Source organism: Chroicocephalus ridibundus, chromosome 1 (assembly GCF_963924245.1).
Source record: "Chroicocephalus ridibundus chromosome 1, bChrRid1.1, whole genome shotgun sequence".
Lineage (NCBI taxonomy): Eukaryota > Metazoa > Chordata > Aves > Charadriiformes > Laridae > Chroicocephalus > Chroicocephalus ridibundus.
In genome coordinates, this window is record NC_086284.1 from 34,742,804 (window position 1) to 34,764,436 (window position 21,633).

General features: G+C 45.1%; 1 protein-coding gene across 1 annotated transcript in view; it reads left to right on the forward strand.

The window, feature by feature from the left end:
• The window catches only part of SIAH3 (siah E3 ubiquitin protein ligase family member 3), a 50,873-nt gene extending 31,953 nt beyond the window's left edge, over positions 1–18,920 (forward strand). The window contains exon 2 of the mRNA XM_063342199.1: positions 18,178–18,920. Coding sequence (XP_063198269.1) covers positions 18,178–18,771 — 594 coding nt within the window. The 3' untranslated portion in view covers positions 18,772–18,920. The remainder of the gene's footprint in view (positions 1–18,177) is intronic.
• Positions 18,921–21,633: the final 2,713 nt, after the last annotated feature.

A 21,633-nucleotide genomic window follows, 5' to 3' on the forward strand; every position in this document is an offset into this window, starting at 1 on the left:
ATAGCATTGCCCCTGTAATATATCTGTTACCAATCAATACTTGATATAATTTTAGCGAGGGGTGCTGGACCAAGCCCAAAAGCTAAAGCAGATCTTCGTGTAAAACAGGCCGTGTGAAAAAATAAATGAGGAGAAAGCTCATGTGGGAAGCAAAATGGAGATGTGACTTGCTGGTCCAACTTTGCAATGCTGACCTCACAACCTCAGGTCCACCAGAAAGACAAAACAATTCTGGGGAAAGAGCATTTCTGATGAATGAGTTGGGACTGCAGCAATGGAAAGGGAGTGGGAGGATTCCTATTGTAACTGCATCGTCATTTTCTGTGGAAATGGGTTCTCCACTGCCTGCCCTGAAGTTAGCTGTTTTCACCAGTTCTGACAAGACCTCAGGCAGGGATGAAGTTAATGATCTGGCCTGGCTGAACAGAGAGATTTGGCTGGAACTCGGTGAAAAAAAGGAAGTTTACGATCCTTGGAATAAGGGGCAGGCAACTCAGGAGGACTACAAGGACATTGTGAGGTTATGCAGGGAGAAAATTAGAAGTGCCAAAGCCCAACTAGAACTTAATCTGGCCATTAAAGACAATTAAAAAAAATGTTTCCATAAATACATTAGCAACAAAAGGAGGGATAAGGAGAACCTCCATTATTTATTGGATGCAGGGGGAAACATAATGACCAAGGATGAGGAAAAGGCTGAGGTACTTAATGACTTCTTTGCCTCGGTCTTTAACAGCAAGACCAGTTGTTCTCAGGGTACCCAGCCCCCTGAGCTGGAAGTCAGGGACGGGGAGTAAAATGAAGCACCCGTAATCCAAGGGGAAATTGTGAGTGACCTGCTTCACCCCTTAGACACACACAGGTCTGTGGAGCCAGATGGGATCTACGCAAGGGTACTGAGGGAGCTGGCAGAAGTGTTCACCAAGCCACTCTCCATCATTTATCAGCAGTCCTGGCTAACCGAGGAGGTCACAGTTGACTGGAAGTTAGCAAATGTGACACCCATCTACAAGAGGGGCCAGAAGGAGGATTCGGGGAACTACAGCCCTGTGAGTTTGACCTCGGTGCCGGGGAAGGTTATGGAGCAGATCATCTTGAGTGCCATTATGTGGCATATACAGGACAACCAGGTGATCAGGCCCAGTCAGCATGGGTTTATGAAAGGCAGGTCCTGCTTGACAAACCCGATCTCCTTCCATGACAAGGTGACCTGCTCGGTTGACAAGGGAAAGACTGTGTATGTTGTCTACCTAGACTTTAGTAAAACCATTTACCTCAGCATTATCCTAGAGAAATTAGCTGCTCATGGCTTGGATGGATGTACTCTTCACTGGGTAAAATACTGGCTGGAAGGCAGGGCCCAAAGGGTGGTGGGGAATGGAGTTAAATCCAGTTGGTGGCCGATCACAAGTGGCGTTCCCCAGGGCTCAGTAACGGGGACAGTTCTGTTTAATATCTTTATCAATGATCTGGATGAGGGGATCAAGTGCACCCTCAGTAAGTTTGCAGATGACACCAAGCTGGGAGTGTTGATCTAGCTGAGGGTAGAGGGACCTGGACAGGCTGGATGGATGGGCTGTGGTATGACGTTCGACAAGACCACATGCAGGAAGGAGCAACACTGCCAGATCAGAGATCGTTGTCACATACAAGGGTCCAGGGTGCAGCTGGAGCACAGTTTCAGACTGGGACAGGCGCTGTGGGTGCTGAGCTAGATGTGCATGATGTACAGCCCGCTCGCTCTTGGGGCAGGAGGGTTTGAGCAGGAGCCAAATATGTATGTATTGAGCTTGAGACTCTGCAGGACAGCTAGGGACTAAGTTTGCCTTCAAAAGACTCAAAGCCTTCAGAGTCAGGTTATCCATCGCGTTCTTGAGTATTTCCCCTACAACTTGAAACAAACTATTTGTTTCCCAGCTTGAAGGAGACGAGCCTTGTCACCTGGCAGCAAGGACCGGTCTGCAATCAGCACCAGGCTAAGCGCGCAGGAGCCTGCCACAGCAGCTGCTGTGGGAGCAAACTGTCCCAACACTGACCCCCTTTTTTGATTCAAAACTCTTTGCTGGGCAATTTAGCTATGGGCAGTGATGGAGGGAAAAAGGCCAAGCAAGTGCATGGCAAACTGCTCCTTTCTCTGTATGCAGTCTGACATGCAGCATCTCAATCACGCTTCCAGCTAACAGTGGGAGGAAAGCAGTGCAAGCTGAAAGTCCTGCTGGGCTCCACGATTCAGGTCCATGGCTCAAGGTCCTCTCATCACTGGGCTTTCCCCACATGTAATTCTAGAAAGAGTGTCTGGTAAAGGCAGTGTTCGTCTCATTATCAATTCAATTTTTGTGACAGCCCTGCTAGGGCTCTTAATTTCTTCTGTTAAAACAACAAATGAGATGACCCAACTGCAATCTCTAATAGGTATCATGGGTCAGTAATTATTCATTTGTTATAGTGCCTCTCACACGAAAGATGGAGATGAAAATTTGTCCTCCTAATGGCAAGAGCTGTAAATTAGCTTTATTTCACTGTTAAATCTAGAGGCCTGAAAATTAGGATGACCAGCCCTTAGCTGGGAAGAAAATGTGTCAGCTCAAGGGATTTTCTGCATTAGGCAAAAAGGCAGCGCATAATCACCCATTAAAGAGTCACAGCAGCTGTCTACTGACATCCTTTGCTACTCCGAGTCATGACTCTCCTGCTGCACTGAACATGGTGGAACTTTTCAGGTCTGATGTCCAATTCTGGACCAGTGACCCCAGCTCCACTTCTAGCCATGGAAGAGAAGTGGACATCTCCCATAGGTGCTGCACACTAATTTCATCTTTCCCTCAAGATGGGGATGTTCAAGATAGAGATGATGGATTGCTCTGTGGAGGTACACCTTATCTCCATTATTAAGGGAGCTTCAAGTGAGTAGCTCAGATTTGAACATGTCTATCTTTTAGACATAACTATTTAGGTGAGACGAGTCCCACCCAAAATTTATCCAGTTGCTTGTTACAGGTGTTCCTTCTGCTAAGTAATGCTGTCCTTCTCCTTGAAGGCTTTGCAAGCTCCGTGTGTCTAAAAGATGTTATTCTCAGTTAATGTGGACTCGCTGTGGATTTGGAAATCGCAGGGTGAGCCATCGCTGCTGCATGGTCATGGAGTGGAAAGGAGGCAAATGAAGGGTTTAAAGACAGTTGGAAGCTATGTTGATAGAAGCATGAAGACTTGAAGGTAACCTAACAGCCTTCATTGAGCAGGTGGCTGCTGGCGAAGTCTTGGAAGCACTTGAGTGGCTCCTCTTGGGAGTGTGGGCCTGTCTCCTGAAGCAGCTACACAAGTGATTCATGCCTTTGGCCTGACAGATTGCACAAAACCCCATCTGCTTGCTGAGCTTGGTCACAGAGGTCTGCCCAGAGCTCTCGTAACCCTATACAAAATGAGAAGGGGATGTAGTAGCTGTCCCGAATAAGTTGTCACAGGGGCGTGCAGTTTGTTACAGCAACACCATGCTGTTCACCCCAGGTGACGACCCAACAGGGATCAGGGACTGCAGACAGGAGCAGAGCAGCCTGAGCCCTGGGTGGTGGAGCCATGCCCTCTCTTGCACACATGCTCCCTGGCCCAGGGAGCAGAAAGGCAACACTGCAGAGTGAGAGACAGGGAGCAGATCTTCCCTCAGTGTCCCATCCCTGAGCCTCCTCCCTCCAGCCCTGGTGGCCCTTTGGGAAGAAGGAAAGAGATTTGTCCTGGGAAAGAGGCTGAAACGCCTTCGATGTGAAGAAATGAGTGATCTGTCATCTTGTTCAATAACATGTTGTACAGAAAGCTCTATAAAAATCTCTCTATAGAAAGCTAAAAATAAATAAAAAAAAAATCCACCCCACTCTCAAATCCTCAAAACCCAGAAGTGTATCAGAATAGTTGTACAATTATTTACTTTTATGATGTGCAAGGTACAGCGTATTGTAAAGCCAGGCAAGTTTATAAGATCATGCATTAAGCTACCTGCATGGGGAGGACCTGGCTGAAATTAAAACATAAAAACTTCCCACAAGACAAGTGAGGGTGTGAGGGGGGACATTAAAGTGCAAGAACAGCTTTGAATAAGAAATGTAGCACCTCTGCTGCCTTTCTTCAATGCTACACTTGCACTGAAATAGGAAATTTTAGGATGGAGAGCCAGAGAGACCAGAGCCAATAGAAAGAGCCTATGGTGCCTACACCAATGGATTTCCTGCAACACCCTCTCCAACTTTAAAAATAACTAGACTCCATGAGCTGCAGCTCTGCTGGGTGACAGATCTCTCACCTCTGGATTGTTCATGGTTTCCCCATGAACAACACTGTGATACCCTTGTGACTTCCAATCAGTCAGCCTCACCTCAGTGCCTGGTAAGATGATGTAGCAGATCCTCCTGAAAGCTGTCAAAACATACGGAAGACAGGGCTGTGACTAGAGACAGCCAGCATGGATTCACCAAGCACAAATCATGCCTGACTAATCTTTGTGGCCTTCTGCAATGGAGTGACTGCATCGGTGGATGAAGGAAGAACTATGGATGTCCTCTATCTGGACTTCTGTAAGGCCTTTGATACGGTCCCCCACAACATTCTTACCTCTAAATTGGAGAGAGATGGGTTTGATGGATGGACTGTTAGATGGATAAGGAATTGACTGAATGGCAGCATCCAATGAGTTACAGTCAATGTCTCAATATCCAAGTGGAAACCAGTAATGAGCGGTGTCCCACAAGAGTCTGTACTGGTACCAATACTATTTAATATCTCCACAGATAGTGGAATCAAGCGAACCCTCAGCGTGTTTGCAGATGACAGCAAGCTGAGCAGTGCCGTTGTTTTGCTTGAGGGAAAGGATGCCATCCAAAGGGACCTTGGCAAGCTTGAGGAGTGGAACCTTGTGAATCTCATGAAGTTCAACAAGGCCAAGCGCACCTGGGTTGGGACAGCCCCTGGTATCAATACAGGCTGGGTGGTGAATGGATTGGGAAGAAGTCCCGTGGACTTGGTAATACCAGTGGATGAAAAATCAGGTGACTCAGCAGTGTGCACTTGCAGCCCAGAAAGCCAATCACATCCTGGGCTATATAAAAAGAAGCATGGCCAACAGGTTGAGGGAGGTTACTCTCCCCCTCTACTCTGCTCTCATGAGACCTCATCTGAAGTACCGCTTCCAGCCCTGGGGTCCACAGCACAGTAAAGACATGGACCTGTTGGAGCGGATCCAGAGGAGGGCCATGAAAATGGTCAGAGGGTTGGGACACCTCTCCTATGAAGAAAGGCTGAGAGAGTTAGGGTTGTTTATCCTGGAGAAGAGAAGGCTCTGGGGAGACCTTATTATGGCCTTTCAATATACATAAAGGGGGCTGATAAAAAAGACAGACACTTTTTACCAGGTCCTGTAGTAACATGACAAGGAGCAACAGTTTTAAACTGAAACAGGGTAGGTCTAGATTGAACATAAGGAAGAAATTTTTTATGGTGAGGGTGGCAAGACATGGGAACAGGTTGCCCAGAGAAGCTGTGGATGCCCCATCTCTGGAAGCATTTGAGGTCAGGTTGGATGGGACTTTGAGCAACCTGATCTAGTGGAACGATGTCCCTGCCCTGGCACCTACCAGGGTGGTAGGACTAGATGATCTTCAAAGGTCCCTTCCAACCCCAATCATTCTGTGATTCTGTGATTCTGTGCTCTCTCTTGCTGGTGGCACACGAGGTCAGAGTGGAGGTGCCAGTGGGCTAGGGGATACCAGGGGATTCCCTCCCCAAAAAAAACAGTGCTGCAGGAGGGGCAGCATGGGGACTCACTCAACCTCTCCTGGCTAGGGGAGAACATTTTGTTGCAGATCTGAGGCATTTTGACAGGATAAGCTGGAAAGAAAATGAACACTGTTGTTCTCTGTGCTCTGCTTCTTCTGCAGGCAGAGCACTGCAAACTCAGAGGCTGTCAATACAGCACCTTTCCGTAAACATGAATGTTAAGTTAGAAGGTTGTTGGGTTGTGGCTTTTTTCTTCAACAAAACCCTTTAAACTTTCACTCTATTAATAGATATAATTTTCTTGCTGTAGGTGGAACATTGTCTTCTCTGGCTAAGCTGAGCCTCCCTTTCTGTTCTTTCTTTCCACCTGCACCCTCCCCATGTGAAGAAAACTTCTAGAAGAACTATTCTTTGAGAATTTGAGGGGGAGGAATAAGAAGGAACAGGCTATGATTTGCACAAAATTAAAAGAAGAAGTATTTGTGACACAAGCCAAATGTTCCCACAGAAATGTCCCTTTCCTTACTGCAAAGAATATATCAATGAAACATCGGCATACCTTACAAAAACTAAAAAAAATTCCCCAGACTTGCAGTTTGGTTTTCATGCCCAAAGCTAATGGCTCACTTTGGTTTTCTGGATTGCTTTGTGTTTTTCCCCTTCCTTAAGACTGCACAAACTCAAGTCACACTTTCATCTGACAGTGGAATAATGACGAATTTTGAGTTGTCTTGTAACAGGGACACTTTTTTCATTCGCCACCACACTTACACTGCAGGTACACAGAGCAAGTGCAAGCTGAAAACTCAAGGCTGGGTCAATAATGGAGAAGGGGCAGGGACATGTAGGGAAAGGAGAGTTACTCTGAGCCCAGCACAATTTGTTTTCCCCTCTTCACTTCCTAATGCTCCTGAAACCTGAGGATGACCTCCACCATACTTGGTCGCTGTGAGTGGGTTTGAGAAGCCCGTCGCTCAACAGTACCAGCGGTGCCTCAGCAGGAGGGAAGTGGATGTGATTTTAAGCCATTCTTGCATTCCTCCAAACACAGTTCTCAGGAGAAAGTACTAACCAAAAATGAAGGGTGTCTTATGGCTGATACGTTGCTCAGTGATTGTTACAGAGGTGTAGGCGCGGGCACAGCCTATGAAACAGGAGAGGGAGCCAGTGTCAGTAGCATTGGGTGCCTTGTGCTCCCTCCCTGCTCCACATACGTAGCCCCAGCCTAGGATCTGAGCTCAGCCGTGACCTACCCGGCATAGGCTTAATTGCTCATTATCCTATGCCAGTTGCAAGAGCAATGTCGTATAGACCATAAAGCAAATCCTTGGCCAGGAGGTGTGTGTGGATGCGATTGGAGACATGAGTCCCACCAAGAGGGGCTGCGGGCTTGCTCAACAATCACCACCTCATCCCTTCTGTCCTTCCAGCAGACCATTAATGTTTGTGCTGTCCTGTGGCACTCCCGGGGAGCATTCCTGAAAGAGCAGTTAGTAAATTTAAATGTCATATAATTGTGATAGCTGGAGGTTGCCTGATGGAAGGGAAGCATTTTGGTTGTCTCAGGGTGGATTTGGTCTAATTATCTCAGATGATAGCAGCAAATCTGCTCCTCTTGGAGACGTGCTGTTATTGTAGTAACTTGTAAATGAATATTGGATGATGAGTTATTAAAGCCAGTCTGAACTGGAAAGTTTATGAGCATAGTGGGCAATAATTTCTTCTTTTTATTTTTTTCTTTTCCATATTAATTTCTTCCTCAGTGTGAATGTAAAACACAAAATCAACAGGTCAGATATAGGGCTCTTGTGAACTCTGCCTCTCCTATCAGACAGAGCAGATGCAGCCTGGAACTGCTTTATCACTTTGCTTTTAATGAAAGCCTATAATGGTTTTGCACTTTGTTAACAGGCTTTATACGAAGTACAAAGTGGATAAAGGATGAAGTGAATCTTCAGATAATTCTACATTTTGGATTATCCCCTTTTACATATGCAGGCCATTCACTACATCATCCAGAGACACAACCAGCATTGCCTCATGAGCAATCTGGTGATAAACAGGGGTTACACCCTGCCCTTCTGGAGCAAGAGCTGACAGCATGTGCCTTGGCTTTGGATACTTTCCCTGTGTGGCCAAGGGGATGATGTTTAGAGGCATCACCCTTGCTTAAACAAGGTATAAAATCTTCTTCTAGTCCAAGGAGAAGAAGGTAAACTTCTCCATGCCCCAGTGCCTCAGCAGTTGCAATGTAACATGAAATACTCTGTACTATGGTTTCTTGTCACAGCATCGTGCCCAGTCCTAAAATGCAGCAAAGGGGATTCAAGTAGCAAATCAGGTCCTGAGGGCGCATCCCGCTCTCCAGCCTAGCTTCGTCTGTATCCATAGTGGCTACAGCCCCTCTGCAAGGCTGGGCAGTCTTCCAGGAGGAGGTTCAGGGTCCCCTGGAACCGAAATGGAAAGGGAAACGGTCAGATTATCTCTAAACTGCCAGCAGAGGAGGAAGCCCTTGTTTCTGACCTGCAGCTACCCACACTTTCCACCTCTGTTGCTGATGGCAGCTGTAACTCAGGATCTGGGATCTGGATCTGTCCCCAGTAGCCACCTACATTTCAGGGAAGGTCCCGCGGTAGAGGCAGAGTCCGTCTCTTTTCCCTCCACAGTCACGGTGGGGACACCAGCTCCTGCACAGCCAAACAGCCTCATTTCAGCTCCTTCCTTCAGTGCCTCTGCAAAGGGCTTAAATGGTACTGGCAAGAGCACCCTTGTGGGATTCTCTTCGACAAACAGGAGCAGTTTATTGTCTTCTATTGTTCCTGTTAGTTATAAAAGCCCTTCAAAATTTCCAGGAAGCCAATGTTTCTGTCAGGAGTTCCCAAACCCAAGTAACAGAGAGCAGAAAGGCAACGTGGGTTATGGTAGTGAGCATGGGTGCACGATAAACCTTCACTGAGCAAGGATGCTCTGGACACTATCTGGTCCTATGCATTCCCACAGTCATGGTCTCATACTGTCTTTATTCAAAGCCAGGATGCCTTTTTTCTGTTGTTACAGATCTTAAAACTAAGATTCATCATAGAATCATCTAGGTTGGAAGGGACCTTTAAGATCATTGAGTCCAAGCATTAACCTAGGACTTCCAAAACCACCACTATACCATGTACCTAAGCACCACGTCTACTTGTCTTTTAAATCCCTCCAGGGAGGATAACTCAGCCTCTTCCCTGGGCAGCCTGTTCCAGTGCTTAATAACCCTTTCAGTGAATAAATATTTCCTAATATCCATCCTAAATCTCCCCTGGTGCAACTTGAAGCCATTTCCTCTTGTCCTATCACTTGTTACTTGGCAGAAGAGACCAACCCCCACCTCTCTACGCCCTCCTTTCAGGTAGTTGTAGAGAGCAACAAGGTCTCCTCTCAGCCTCCTTTTCTCCAGGTTAAACAATACCAGCTCCCTCAGCAGCTCCTCATAAGACTTGTTCTCCAGACCCCTCACCAGCTTCGTTGCCCTTTTCTGAACAGTCTCCAGAATCTCAATGTCTTTCTTGTAGTGAGGAGCCCAAAACTGAATACAGTATTCGAAGTGCCTTCTTGGTCTTAAAGCTAAGATTCATCCTTGGTTAAACCCTTGGATTAGGCACAGGGAAATTACCCCAGAGCAGATGAATTACATCAACTTGTCAACCTGCCATGCCTCCACAGACCCAGATGCTTCCATTTTGTCTATTTCATCTCCATGCTTTTCATTTATTTTGGCTAGCAAATACTGTGCCAGATGCTCCACAGGAATTGCCCATGTCCATGGTTTTGCTTGTATCTACTTAATGTATTTTATTCCTCAAAGAAAGCACAGAAAGGGATCTCAGGTAGAATACAGCAAACACAGCAACTAAACTGGGATCATTTGCCTGGGTGTCCATGACCCACCAGCTTTGGCGGTGCGTCTCCCTTCACTCTGAAACACATGGAGTTTCGGTGTCTTCCCACCTGGGCTGGGAATGGTCCATTAAACTTGGTTTTAAAGCAAGAGATCTGGAGACCATGACCCTGTTCCACCCTGCCTCTGTCTGTTCCTGGGTGTCTCTCAGAAAGCATCTACGAGACTGGCATGCTTTAGTGTGGATCCTGTTTATATTTCATTATAATTAATTGTTTTCAGTATATTGAAGAATGTCAAGCTTCTTGATATTTTTTTCTTACACTTCAAGACTGCATGACAGTTTATGCTGAAAACCCTGATTTTTGAAAAGCAAGCAAGGGATTTTAATTTGAGAATAATGTCTTTCTTTCCAGCTGGGATACATTTAAAATTCTGTAATGTATTTTTGCTACAACTACCACAAAAAAACCCAATTTTCTTTTTTCCAAAATACCTCTAAAAATACGTGGCCTCATGTAAAATTCAGGGTCCTCTGATACAGAGAAGTGTGGTCATGCAGTGTGGACATGTACTAAAGCAGCATTTTCTCTGCATACTCAGAGGTGTGTAATTAGCACGAGGACAGCCATTAACACATCCTGTGCACTGTGTCACCGAGTCATGCCTGATTATGTTGCAAAGTGAGATTAGCAAAATGAGCTTGAAGTTGTCCTCTTGCTGCCATTTGATAGTAGGGAAAACAAATCCCTTCACTGCCAAAGCTGCAACTAATATTCAGTACTTAAGAAATTCAACTGATGCATTCATAATGAATAGGATTTTGTGTAATTAAAATTTTAAATGAATCCCCAACATGAGTCCTGGCCTGGACTTCCTAATTTCGGATACAGAAGTACGGCTTTTAACAAAATAGGTTGAGGGTTGGGTTTTTTTTTCCATCCTTCTCTTTTCTTTCATCCGAGAGATTTACAAAATCTCATTAGCATACTAAAAAATAGCAGAAGAGAAATTAAATGAAAACCAGGATTAAAAGACTCGCCGGTTTCTTCATGTCACCTTTATAGTTCTTTTGAGCATCTGTCCCTGTGTGGTGGGTGTAAGTAACGTGGAGGTGGATGTTAGCGGGTGGCAAAGCTTTTATGAAGCAGAAAAAAGCTGAAAATTAGAAAATTATTGGAGGCAGTTTCCATACAGATGAGAAGAAGCAAAAAGACCCTGAGAAGCCAGGGAAGAGGAGGAAGACGTTAAGAAACCTGAATAAACGGCACTTTTCACTGGCAAAGAAAATGTTGATTTGTTTCAACAGAAACCCTGAAAGTCACCGTGGAGCTCTCACCCAAAGCATTCCAAAGCTGCAGGCCCGCGTCCCTCCTTGCCTGCAGAGATCTTTAAGTCAAAGCCAAAGGTTCACCAAGTTCCCATGGCACGTTTCTGGGTTGCTCACCTACCTACAGACTGACTGCATCCCTTGTTGTCCCTTGTCACACATAGGGTGGTGGAGGAGATGAGATAAGTGATGGCAGGTTAGCAAGGAGGTCCTGTAGCTGGGAAGAAGACGATGTTGCCCTGGAGAGCCGGACTCCACTCACGCCTCTGCCTGGAAAGCCCTGTATGGTACTGGAGGGTCATTTACAGCAAGCTGTTCATGGATGGCTTCTAGTCAATTGATCTCTGCTCCCGAGTTGCGCAACTCAAAGTCTTAAACCTGATTTGTGGATAATTTAGTCACTTGTAGCTTCATCTGAGGTTAACGGAGGCTGGCTTTTGAAAATATCAAGTGCTCTGGGAGGCAACTCTCCTATGAAAAATCAGGAGCTGTGTGATACAGGCTGGGCAACAAAATATGGTCAACACACTTGGATCTTTAATCTCTCCATGCCTAAATTCCTTGACCCTAAACTGGGAAATAATACTGCCGCTGCGCTTCAGCTCAACATCATAGCTATCAGCTGACAGATGCCTGTGATGCACAGAGACAGCCACAGCAATGAGCCTCATAGAAGAAAAAATACATGACAAAAAGAACTCTTCTTAGAGGCAGTTTTTTTTAAAAAATATGCAGTCTCAAGTTTGGGACTATTTTCACAGGGACAGCAAAATAAGTTCATCATCAAGATGCATGGGCTTCCACTCCGCTAGGTCCCACTATTTTTTAAATAAAAATGGTACCAGAATAGTTGAACCTGGGCAAAACAATGTGTTTTTCCCCACCACATTATTCTTAGAAACATTTGAAACAGACCTGTAAGTGTTATGAGTCTATATATAAATATGTGTATGTGTGTTCACTTGTGTATTTAATTAAATATTTATTTTAAAGTCAGCCTGCATCAGGTGTTATCCCAAATCACGTAAGTTTTACAAGTTGTACACCATAGCAAACTGGATTTTGGAGTGGGGCTGGCTGTAGCAGGAGGCAGCGTTAGCACAGGTGGTGGGTTTGTAACGGGGGGTGCAAGCACAGCCCCTCTTAACCCCTGGCTCCCGCCGAAGGAGCTGTTGTGCTGCTCTGAACATGCGCGGCTCCTACCAAGTGTCCCGTAACCCAGCCAAGAAAGCTGTGGCTGAGGAGGAAAGAGTTTGGATCCACAGAAGGAGCAGATACAAATTCCCTCTTGGGAGGAGAATTAGGTGGCAGTGTCTCAGGGCGTGCTAAAGCTGGACCAGGGCAAGGAGGGTGCACTCTCTGCTAGTTCAGGCTGGCTGGTGTGTCCGATGGCTTTATTTTCATCTCTGCCATTTTTTGTGTGACCCTGCTTAGAAGCTCTGCTGTGACGGCCACCAGACTACTCCATTGACTTCTCCAAGCAAATAGCCTGGCCCATGGGTGAATTAACGAGTGTCTGCAAAATTGTGTGTGATCACTGGATGAAATGCAGCTGCACAGGTGTGAAGTGTATAGAAAAGGATAATTATTCACAGCACCTGCTTTGCTGTCAGAAACCCTTATTGACTGGGCACCAAATTAGTCCCTGTCCTCACTCCTTGGGATGTTCTCCTTGGCACATCTGCACTGTTCATGGGCATGTAAAAGACTGATTTTTCACATATTTATGTGCATTACTGTAAGTAAAAGTATGAATGGGGTATCTAGGCTCCTAGTATTACACTGGGAACATGGGAAAGTGCAGAAAGGTGACATTTAACCTTCACTCTGAAGGCGTGAGCAGCATTTTTTCTTCTACAATGTGGTGGTACTACTCACCCTCCCTTTATTCCAGATCATCGGGGTCTGGGTCCTCTCCCATGGGGTGGGAGGACTGCATTCAACCTTCTCCTCACCCTGAGGGGCTTGCAGCGAGCAAATCCCCCGTTTGCAAGTCAGGACTTCAATTGCAAGGGGTTTGGCTGCTCAGGGCAGCAGCCGCCTTTGCTCTGTGGTTTGAAGCTGTGCGGATGTGCAGCAGAGAAGCAGGGCTTGAGGGATCATGGTGTAGCCGGTGCCTGCGCCCCACAGGGCTGGGAGCTCAGCCAGCAGGGGTGCGGTGTGGGTTGCTGCCTCTGTTTCCATTATTTTTACCACAGTTGACCTAAAGTCTTTGCTACTTAAAACACAAAAGGTCCTCCAGAGCGTGAGGAGCAATACCAAAGACCTCTCTCCTGGGTGGGCGCCTCAGCTTTCCATCTGCACACTCAGAGATATGCTTGTGTCTTCTCTACCTCTTGGAGATCTCTTGCTTCTTGGATCTACCCTTCAACCTTCCCCTGGATTTTCTATCAAGTCACTGATGACTGGAGGTGTAATGGTGGTAGGGAGCCACGGATTTACACCCTCGTGCGAACAGGCATCCATTTCTCCCTCCACGGACTGTGTTGTCTCCAGTGACACAGGAGAAGCCCATAGTGGTACAACTCTCTCGTGACAGAAATAGGGGTGCCCGTCTGCTCCTTGTCTAGAAACCAGTAAAACCTCTGTGAGTCTGCTCCGAGGATGGGTTTGGTCCTGGCTGCATGTAAAGACCAGTGTCTGGGCAGCATCTCTTGAGATGAAGTGAATTCCACTCCCGGGCTCTGCATGGGCTGTAAAAGGAGCTGATGTTCTTCAGAGTTAGCCACCTACTTGTCAGATGTCAAAGTTAGAACAGATGAGTCACACCTAGAGCCGTTTGTTGCATTTTTAGCAGAAAGCCTATAGAAAGGCTGGGGCAGGACTCAGAAACCCTGTGTCCCGGGTCACCAAATATAACCTTTTTTTTTTTTTTTTTTTTCCAAGTACCATGTGTTTATAAATCAATCTTTGCCAAATGACTTGTTCTTGAAAAGAATTACACTATAATAAGCTGCATCATTAAAAAGAAATTTTCTTGTGAGCGGCAGAGCCTGGTTTCCTGCGGTTTGGTGTCTCGTGGTGGGATTATCTCACATCTAATGAGGAGCACTCTGGCTGAAGCCTTTTCTCCCGTTCATAAAGACGCTGTCTCATGCGAGTTCTCTGGTGTCTATAATACTCTGGGATCAAACTGCTGTTGTTTAGGTTCGCTCCTATCTGACAACGTAATATTGCCCACGTGGCAAGCTGTTCCTCCCTGGAGACGCAAAAGGGTCATACTTCTCTACCCTGCTGCCTCTTCTCACAAAAGTGGTTTAAAATTAAAACCTATGAGACTTGTATCACACAGGTAAATGTGACTGAAATTGGCCAACAGGCTAAAAGATAATTGAGAATATTACTGGGCTGACACAACAATATAATAAACCTAATTTTATTAGGTAATTGGGCAATAAATGATGGAAAGTAAATACCGGAGCAGATTGAACACGGAAAAAATGTTCATAAATATTTATTCAAGCATTTAAATACACCCAAGCTGACCATTTTATGCCCGTTTTGCATTTCAGTTTTAAAGGTTTGATTCACATCCAAATGAAAGACCAACAAGGGAACAGGCACCCCAGTAGATACACTCATACCTCAAAAGTAAATGTAAACCAAGTTTTCTGTGACGCTTTTTTTCAGAGACAGAGAATTTTTAAACATTTCCTTCAGAATATTACAAAATTTAGAATTTAGAAACAGGAATGTTGAATAATTCAGAAACCAGATTTTGAACATGATTCTCACCTAGTCAGAGAATAAAAATAGATCATGTGTTTGTGCTGGATTTCCAGAATTTTCAATAAACCTGAACTGAGCAAAGTCAGACCAAAAATCCTTTGCTTAAGTGATTCATGGAAAAGTTTCAAAAATGCGAAATGTAAAAGGGAAATCTCAATTATTTGCACACACACAAAACAAATCACAAATGAAGGAAAAAAGAAAGATACATTGAATAAACGGCTCATCGTCATTTCTAGTTCCTGAGCCATGGAAACGTGCTTGTCATAAAGTGATTTTTGAAGATACTTATATTTTCTTACCTTGCATACAGTTTAGGTGGATGAGCTACCATCGCTCTCCATGCTTATCGAATTAGGAGAATGCATTTCTAAATTCAATTACATCCTCAGTGGAAATGGTTTCTCTGACTCTGGTAGTCTTTGGAGAGGAATTATACACAGTCTATAAAGCTTCACATTTCAAAACCTAATTTTGAATGTTATTCAAGAGGTTAATTTAAGATTCATCTTCCTAAAGAGGAGTTAAATAAAACTGATAGAAGGGTGGAACTTGTCGAGTGGTTGAGAGGTTTATCAGCATGTGAGTATGAGTTCATTAGTTTTAATTAGTATAATCACTAATGTTGCATTAACAGTTTGGTGAGAGAAAGTAATTGCTCACACCCACTGTATTAGATTGGGAGATTAGAATTCATTTTATGAGGCAATTAGCATTTCAGGGATTTTTTAAAAGGCTTTTATGATCTGCCATTGCAGTAGCCTCCGTCACCAAAAAGAGTTTAAATTAACCATAGCTTTCATCCTAATGGGATGCAAAAATTAATGTAGAATTAAGTGTGAACCAGCAATCCCACTGCGATAAGCAAGCAGCTAAAGCCACAAACCTCGATTAGTATATAATGACCTGTTTTATTTCCCAGACAATGGTAGTCATTTATCTGTCCTCAATTCATTATCTTCTTGGAAAGTTTATATTCTTGAATTTTGTACAGCAAAACAAATAAAATATGAGGAAGGAAAAAGTAGAACAGTACTATGGAAGTAATAATTCTCCGAAGAAAAAGCTTCAAGGTTCAATAACGGGACTTAAATAGTCAATTATTCTTCATACTAAATGTCAGAGGAAGAAGAAACAGCTCCCTTTGACACCCAGTGCCTTGGGAAGAACTATGAATTTCGCAGCGGCAGCAGTCACAACCCTGCACTGCCCATCACATCCCTTGGCAGCTGCTAACAAAATGAGAATGGAAATCCAAGATTTTGTCATCCTTGTTGGCAAGGAAGCCTGGGTCATCTGAGAGTTGAGAGACCTGACCCAAAAGACTGCCTTCCAAAACATCCTGGAAAGCAAAAGTGCAAGTTCTGGTGGGAAAAACTGCTTGCAGTAAGAACACGTACCCTCACGTCAAGGCTATAATGAAAGACATCATGGTATCCATAGAGAGATGAGACAACTCACCATTTGCAACATATCTGGCAACTATTATACTGGAACCTTCAGCACAGGAAAGACGTGGAGCTGTTGGAGCAGGTCCAGAAGAGGGCCACCAAGATGATCCGAGGGCTGGAGCACCTCTTCTATGAGGACAGGCTGAGAGAGTTGGGGTTGTTCAGCCTGGAGAAGAGAAGGCTGCAGTGAGACATTATAGCAGCCTTTCTGAATTTAAAGGGGGCCTACAGGAAAGATGGAGACAAACTTTTTAGTAGGGCCTGTTGCCATAGGACAAGGGGTAATGGCTTTAAACTAATAGAGGGAAGATTTAGACTAGATATAAGGAAGAAATTTTTTACAATGAGGGTGGTAAAACACTGGCACAGGTTGCCCAGGGAGGTGGTAGATGCCCCATCCCTGGAAACATTCAAGGTCAGGTTGGACGGGGCTCTGAGAAACCTGATCTAGTTGAAGATGTGCCTGCTTACTGCAGGGGAGGTTGGACTAGATGACCTTTAGAGGTCCCTTCCAACCCAAACTATTCTATGATTCTGTGATTCTATGAGTCTTTGATTCTATGATTCTGTGTTTATACTTGTCCCTGGTTAAAACAAATCTCTGCTCAAAAATAGCTGAATAAAGCCCATACCTGCTATGACTTTGATGTGGCATGGAGGAGAACAACTGTTAGATCATAGAACCGTACTGCTGTTCCAGTAATTTTGAGTACATACATACGTTAAACAAAGCAGACATAGGGCAGTATCTGGGGAATTACATCAATCTTCCTAAAACCTATGTTAAAGCAAAATGTACACATATATATATATGTGTGTGTGTGCTCTTAATTCTTATACTCCTTATAAGCATCTCCAAAGGAATTCAGAGGGGGACATTGTCCTCCTACATTTAAGCACATAAAATTCAGATACAACTAGACAGATTGTATCTGTCACAGACAGATTGCCTTAGTCACTCCGGCAGCAGCCAGTGCCACCTTTAGGAGGTGAATTACTCCAGCTAAGATCAGAATCCACCACTGGGAAGGGCTGCCTCCCTCTATTGACTGCAGAGGCAGTCCAAGGTAACCAGGTTTCCACCTCGGGTGGCTGAAGCAAATGCTTGAAATTGGGTAGGATGAATCACGGCCTGTGCCTTAGGGTTTGTCTACGCACAGAGTTATTGCAGAGAACCATTACTCTTCCTGAATAGGATTACGTGTGGATACGCTTTTGGTTGAATAAGACTCACTCGTTTCTCTTCAGCAACATCCGCTTGACCTAGGTAGAGTGGTTTGCTGCCTAGTCCTCACGTGGAATCCTTCTGCAAGAGCTGCTGCCTTTTCAGCTGGCTGCCCTATCTTAATCCAAATTTACTTGTATATATATTTTAGTATAAAAATGCCCTAAATTTGCCATCCATCCACCTTTGAAAGCCATTTAAGATTTATGGAGGTAAATGCATCAATTAAGCACAAATACATTGACAAAAAAAATAAATAATAAAATGAAGGCATCATATACAATAAAAACTGACTTTCATTTCACAAATTATGGGTGTTATAAAGCATATTGTTTCAGGAGAAATGCCTGTATTTGTCAGTGTGTTTCATTAAAGAATAATAAAGCCATACATATTTCATTTCCTTGTTCTGAGCTGCAAGAGCCTAACTATATAAAATGCCCCATGCTGCCCTTGCTTTGTTGGGCTTTTTTTTTTTTAATCAGATTTTCCCCCCGAAAACTAATGAAATCGCTCTTTAAACACATACATGACTTTCATTTGAAGTGACTTATCATGGCTCAAGTGGTTTCTCTCTTCTCGTGTAGAACACGGCAACTGCCAGCACTTTTTACTGTGCAGATCCAGGCCTGGATTGCCCCTGATCTCAACCTGGTGTCAACAGTGCTGTGCTCCTGGCGTTCCCACTGCTGATGTTTTGGGTGGGGTATTAGGTGACTGTTGTTTGCTGGGTCTGCACTTTGGTATCTGCACCAATTCCTTGTCCACCTGCTATCACGTTGTAATTTCTCTCTTCTCATAGTATGCACCGACCCGCTGTGCAGCTGCCCAGACATCCGTGGAGCAAAGCATCCTTCCTCCCTGCCATCACCACGAAGCAGTACATGACCCCCAGCTGGTTCCCTGCACGTGCCCGCTCTTCTCCTGCCCATGGGAAGGGCACTTGGAGGTGGTGGTGTCCCACCTGAGGCAGACCCACCGCATCAACATCCTTCAGGGGGCAGAGATTGTCTTCCTGGCCACGGACATGCACCTGCCTGCCCCCACAGACTGGATCATCATGCACTCTTGCCTTGGCCATCAGTTTTTGCTGGTCCTCAGGAAGCAGGAGAAGTATGAAGGCCATCCCCAGTTCTTCGCTACGATGATGCTGATTGGTACGCCGACCCAAGCCGACAACTTCACCTACCGTCTCGAGCTCAACAGGAACCAGAGGCGCCTTAAGTGGGAGGCGACCCCCAGGTCGGTACTGGAGTGTGTTGACTCTGTCATTTCTGACGGGGATTGCCTTGTGCTGAACACTTCCCTGGCTCAGCTCTTTTCCGACAACGGAAGCCTAGCGATAGGAATTGCAATAACCACCAGCAAAGTTCACAACGCTGAAGACGAAATGTGAGGGGGAAGAGGAAGAAGAGGAGAAGGAGGAGATACAATGGTGCTCTAGCTGCCTTGTGAGAGCCAGAACTTGTGGACTTTTTGGGGGGGTCTCAGGTCTTTTATGGTATTTAGTACTCATCCACAGTGGGCATTATGTAAACATTCTGTGGTTACGGTCTCTATGTAATGTATTTACCATTTTGTTAATACAATTTTATGAGAAATTTTAAAGAGGCTAATCAATTTATTGTTGCCTTCCAGCAACACTGGAAACAACGTCTTTCTCCTGGAAACACCACCCAGGGTGACTTACAGAAACCTTTGGTCTGACCATGCTATGCAAATGTGTTTCCCTCGTAGTTTGCCTAATTGCATGGTATTAAGGAGGCCCCTGTGCCTGGTAAAAGGGAAAGTATTCCACTAAGGGACAAGAGCACTCAGGTTTCCATACTAGCAATGGTGATTTAACTCTCATGCTGTGGTCACGACCAAACCCCAGGGAGTTTGCAATTTCAGAGCTCCCTTCAGCTTCTGTAAAAGCAACCTTCACCACCCAGATAGTGAAACCTTCAGAAGAAAAAGTCACCACCTCCGCTGATCTGGGGTCTGGGAACCCTCATCCTAAATTAAATTGGGGATGACAGATAATGGATGGTCGCTGTGAGCGTGGTTAAATCTCACTCTTATATCATGATGGGCAGTGAAAGGCTTGCTAGATGGTCTGGCTCCAGGATAGATATAACTATAGCCAGCCATCGGGGCATTCACCTTTATAGCTGCTATTTCCTTAAGCATTCAAAAAGAGATTTTCAGAAAATAAAGTCCTAAATTGGGCACTGATCTCGCTATTGAATTCTGTGCCCCTTAGACTCACAGTGTGTGCTGCTAAATATTGTTTTAAAACAATGCAGCTGGAATACCTGTTTGCAAATTGTCTATGAGATGTGAAATGCTCTCCTTTAAAAATAACGTTTTTTTTAATCTTCCATGCACTTGGAGAGTGGTGATGGTCCCTTTCTTCTGCTGAGGGTGTTTCACAGACGGTGATGGTCACAAGAAGGTACAGCCTTCTCGAAGAGCTTCTCCCTTGGATGACTCCTTGGGGAGAGTCAGAGGCAGGTGCTGGCCATCTCCTGACACTCAGTCCCATCTGCAGTCAGGCATGTTTCCTCCATAGCCAACAACAGCAGTGAAATCCCACCACAGTAGACGATGTGTTGAAGGAGGGAGCTCTACAGTGAATGTGACACATGAGAAGCATGAGAAATTGTCTTTTCCTGTTTTCCCTTCTTCCCATGCGTGGCTGTGGCCTGGCTGCTCCTGAATGCTTTTTTGAGAAACATCTGGTGGGTTGGGTCAGTTAGTAGCTAGAGGGACTGAGGCTCGTTGCTTGAGTCCCGTGGAAAACAAAGGAAGGGTGGGAAGAGAGGTAAGAATGTAAGAAGTCAAGAACAAACAAGTATTTCAAAAGTCATCTACACTGTAGCTAGCTTTGGGCAGGAAAAAACACTGATGCTAATCTCTCCCACCTGCTGCTCTCCTGGGAATAATTCTAACTGACAGGTGAAGTAAAACAAATTGCAGTTTCCCTGAGATGAATGCTACACAGGTAATGGCTTCTGAGTTGCAGATGCACCTCGCCTCCTTACCTGGGCTTTCATAGCAGGTCACCGCTCAGAGAAGACTTAGAGTCTCTTCAACGGGCTGCTCATGACCACACAAGCTGAGGCCTGAAGAAGAAGTCTCAGTCCCTCCGACAGTATGCTGGGGCATACCTTAACAGCTGTCCCACCTCTGAATTTGGGGGGCCAGGGAGGCATGCTGGTTCACAGTGCTTCACTGGAAGATGCAGGCTTCTGAGTGGCTTGCTTTTTTCCCTGCAATGTTAAATATTCAGAAGCAACAACTGCTGCCCTTTCCCTAAATGACAGCAATAAATAAATCATTGGAGTTTTTGTGGACTGAAACTGACTTCCCCAGCTCATCCGACAAATATTCTGCTGCTGAATTAAAACAAAACAAAAGCAATAAAACCCCATAAAAATGGTTCCTTTAGCTTAAACTTCTGGAGTTTTTTTACACCATGGTAGAAACCTAATATCATGCTGCTTTTGTTGCCTGATCACAACCAGTTCTACAGGGATGGATATTCTTCAGGTATTTGCTTGTTCCAGACTGTTTACTTCTTGCTAGTTGTCACCTTTTGTTCTTGAAATATCTACGGAAATGAAGAATGCGCTGTTAGCATTTTGGGGCATGCCCCTCGCCAAAGGACCAGTGAATTCCTGGTAGGATGAGTGTAATAGCAACAGTTCTCTGGGGTGGGCATCTCCATCCCTTGCCAGCATCCCGGTTTTCTGGTTTTGATGGGGCAGGAGGCACAGTGGAAATGTGGCCTCTCCAACACAGACCTCCTCACATCCCGTGTGTCCTTCTCCCAAAGCTTTCTCGTGACGATGCAAACAGTGCAGCCTTTCCATTTCTTTCCCAGCCGTCCCCCTCATTTGGTGGCCACCCTTCTCAGCCTGCTCTCAAGCTCTCAACCTGGGTTTCACCCTCTGGCTTGCAGAGACCATGGAGCTTCTTGCCTTCTCCTGCTTTTGCCTCTTGGGTGCTGTTGCTTGAATTGTTCTCTCTGCTCTTTGCAGCCAACCGAGTAACCTCCTTGCTTGGCGCTCTCCACAGCTGCAAAGCCCCAGCTTTGGCAGGGATTTCAGAAATCCAGATACGTTGGAAAACTGATGAAAATCTGCCTGGTAAGAATCCTAGTACAGGACAGGAGGACACATTTTGAGGAGAAAGGAGATAAGGGTGCCTAAATCCAGCCTTCATAAGCATCTCAACATAAAACTCAAATGTTTAAGGTAATATTTAAGGATTT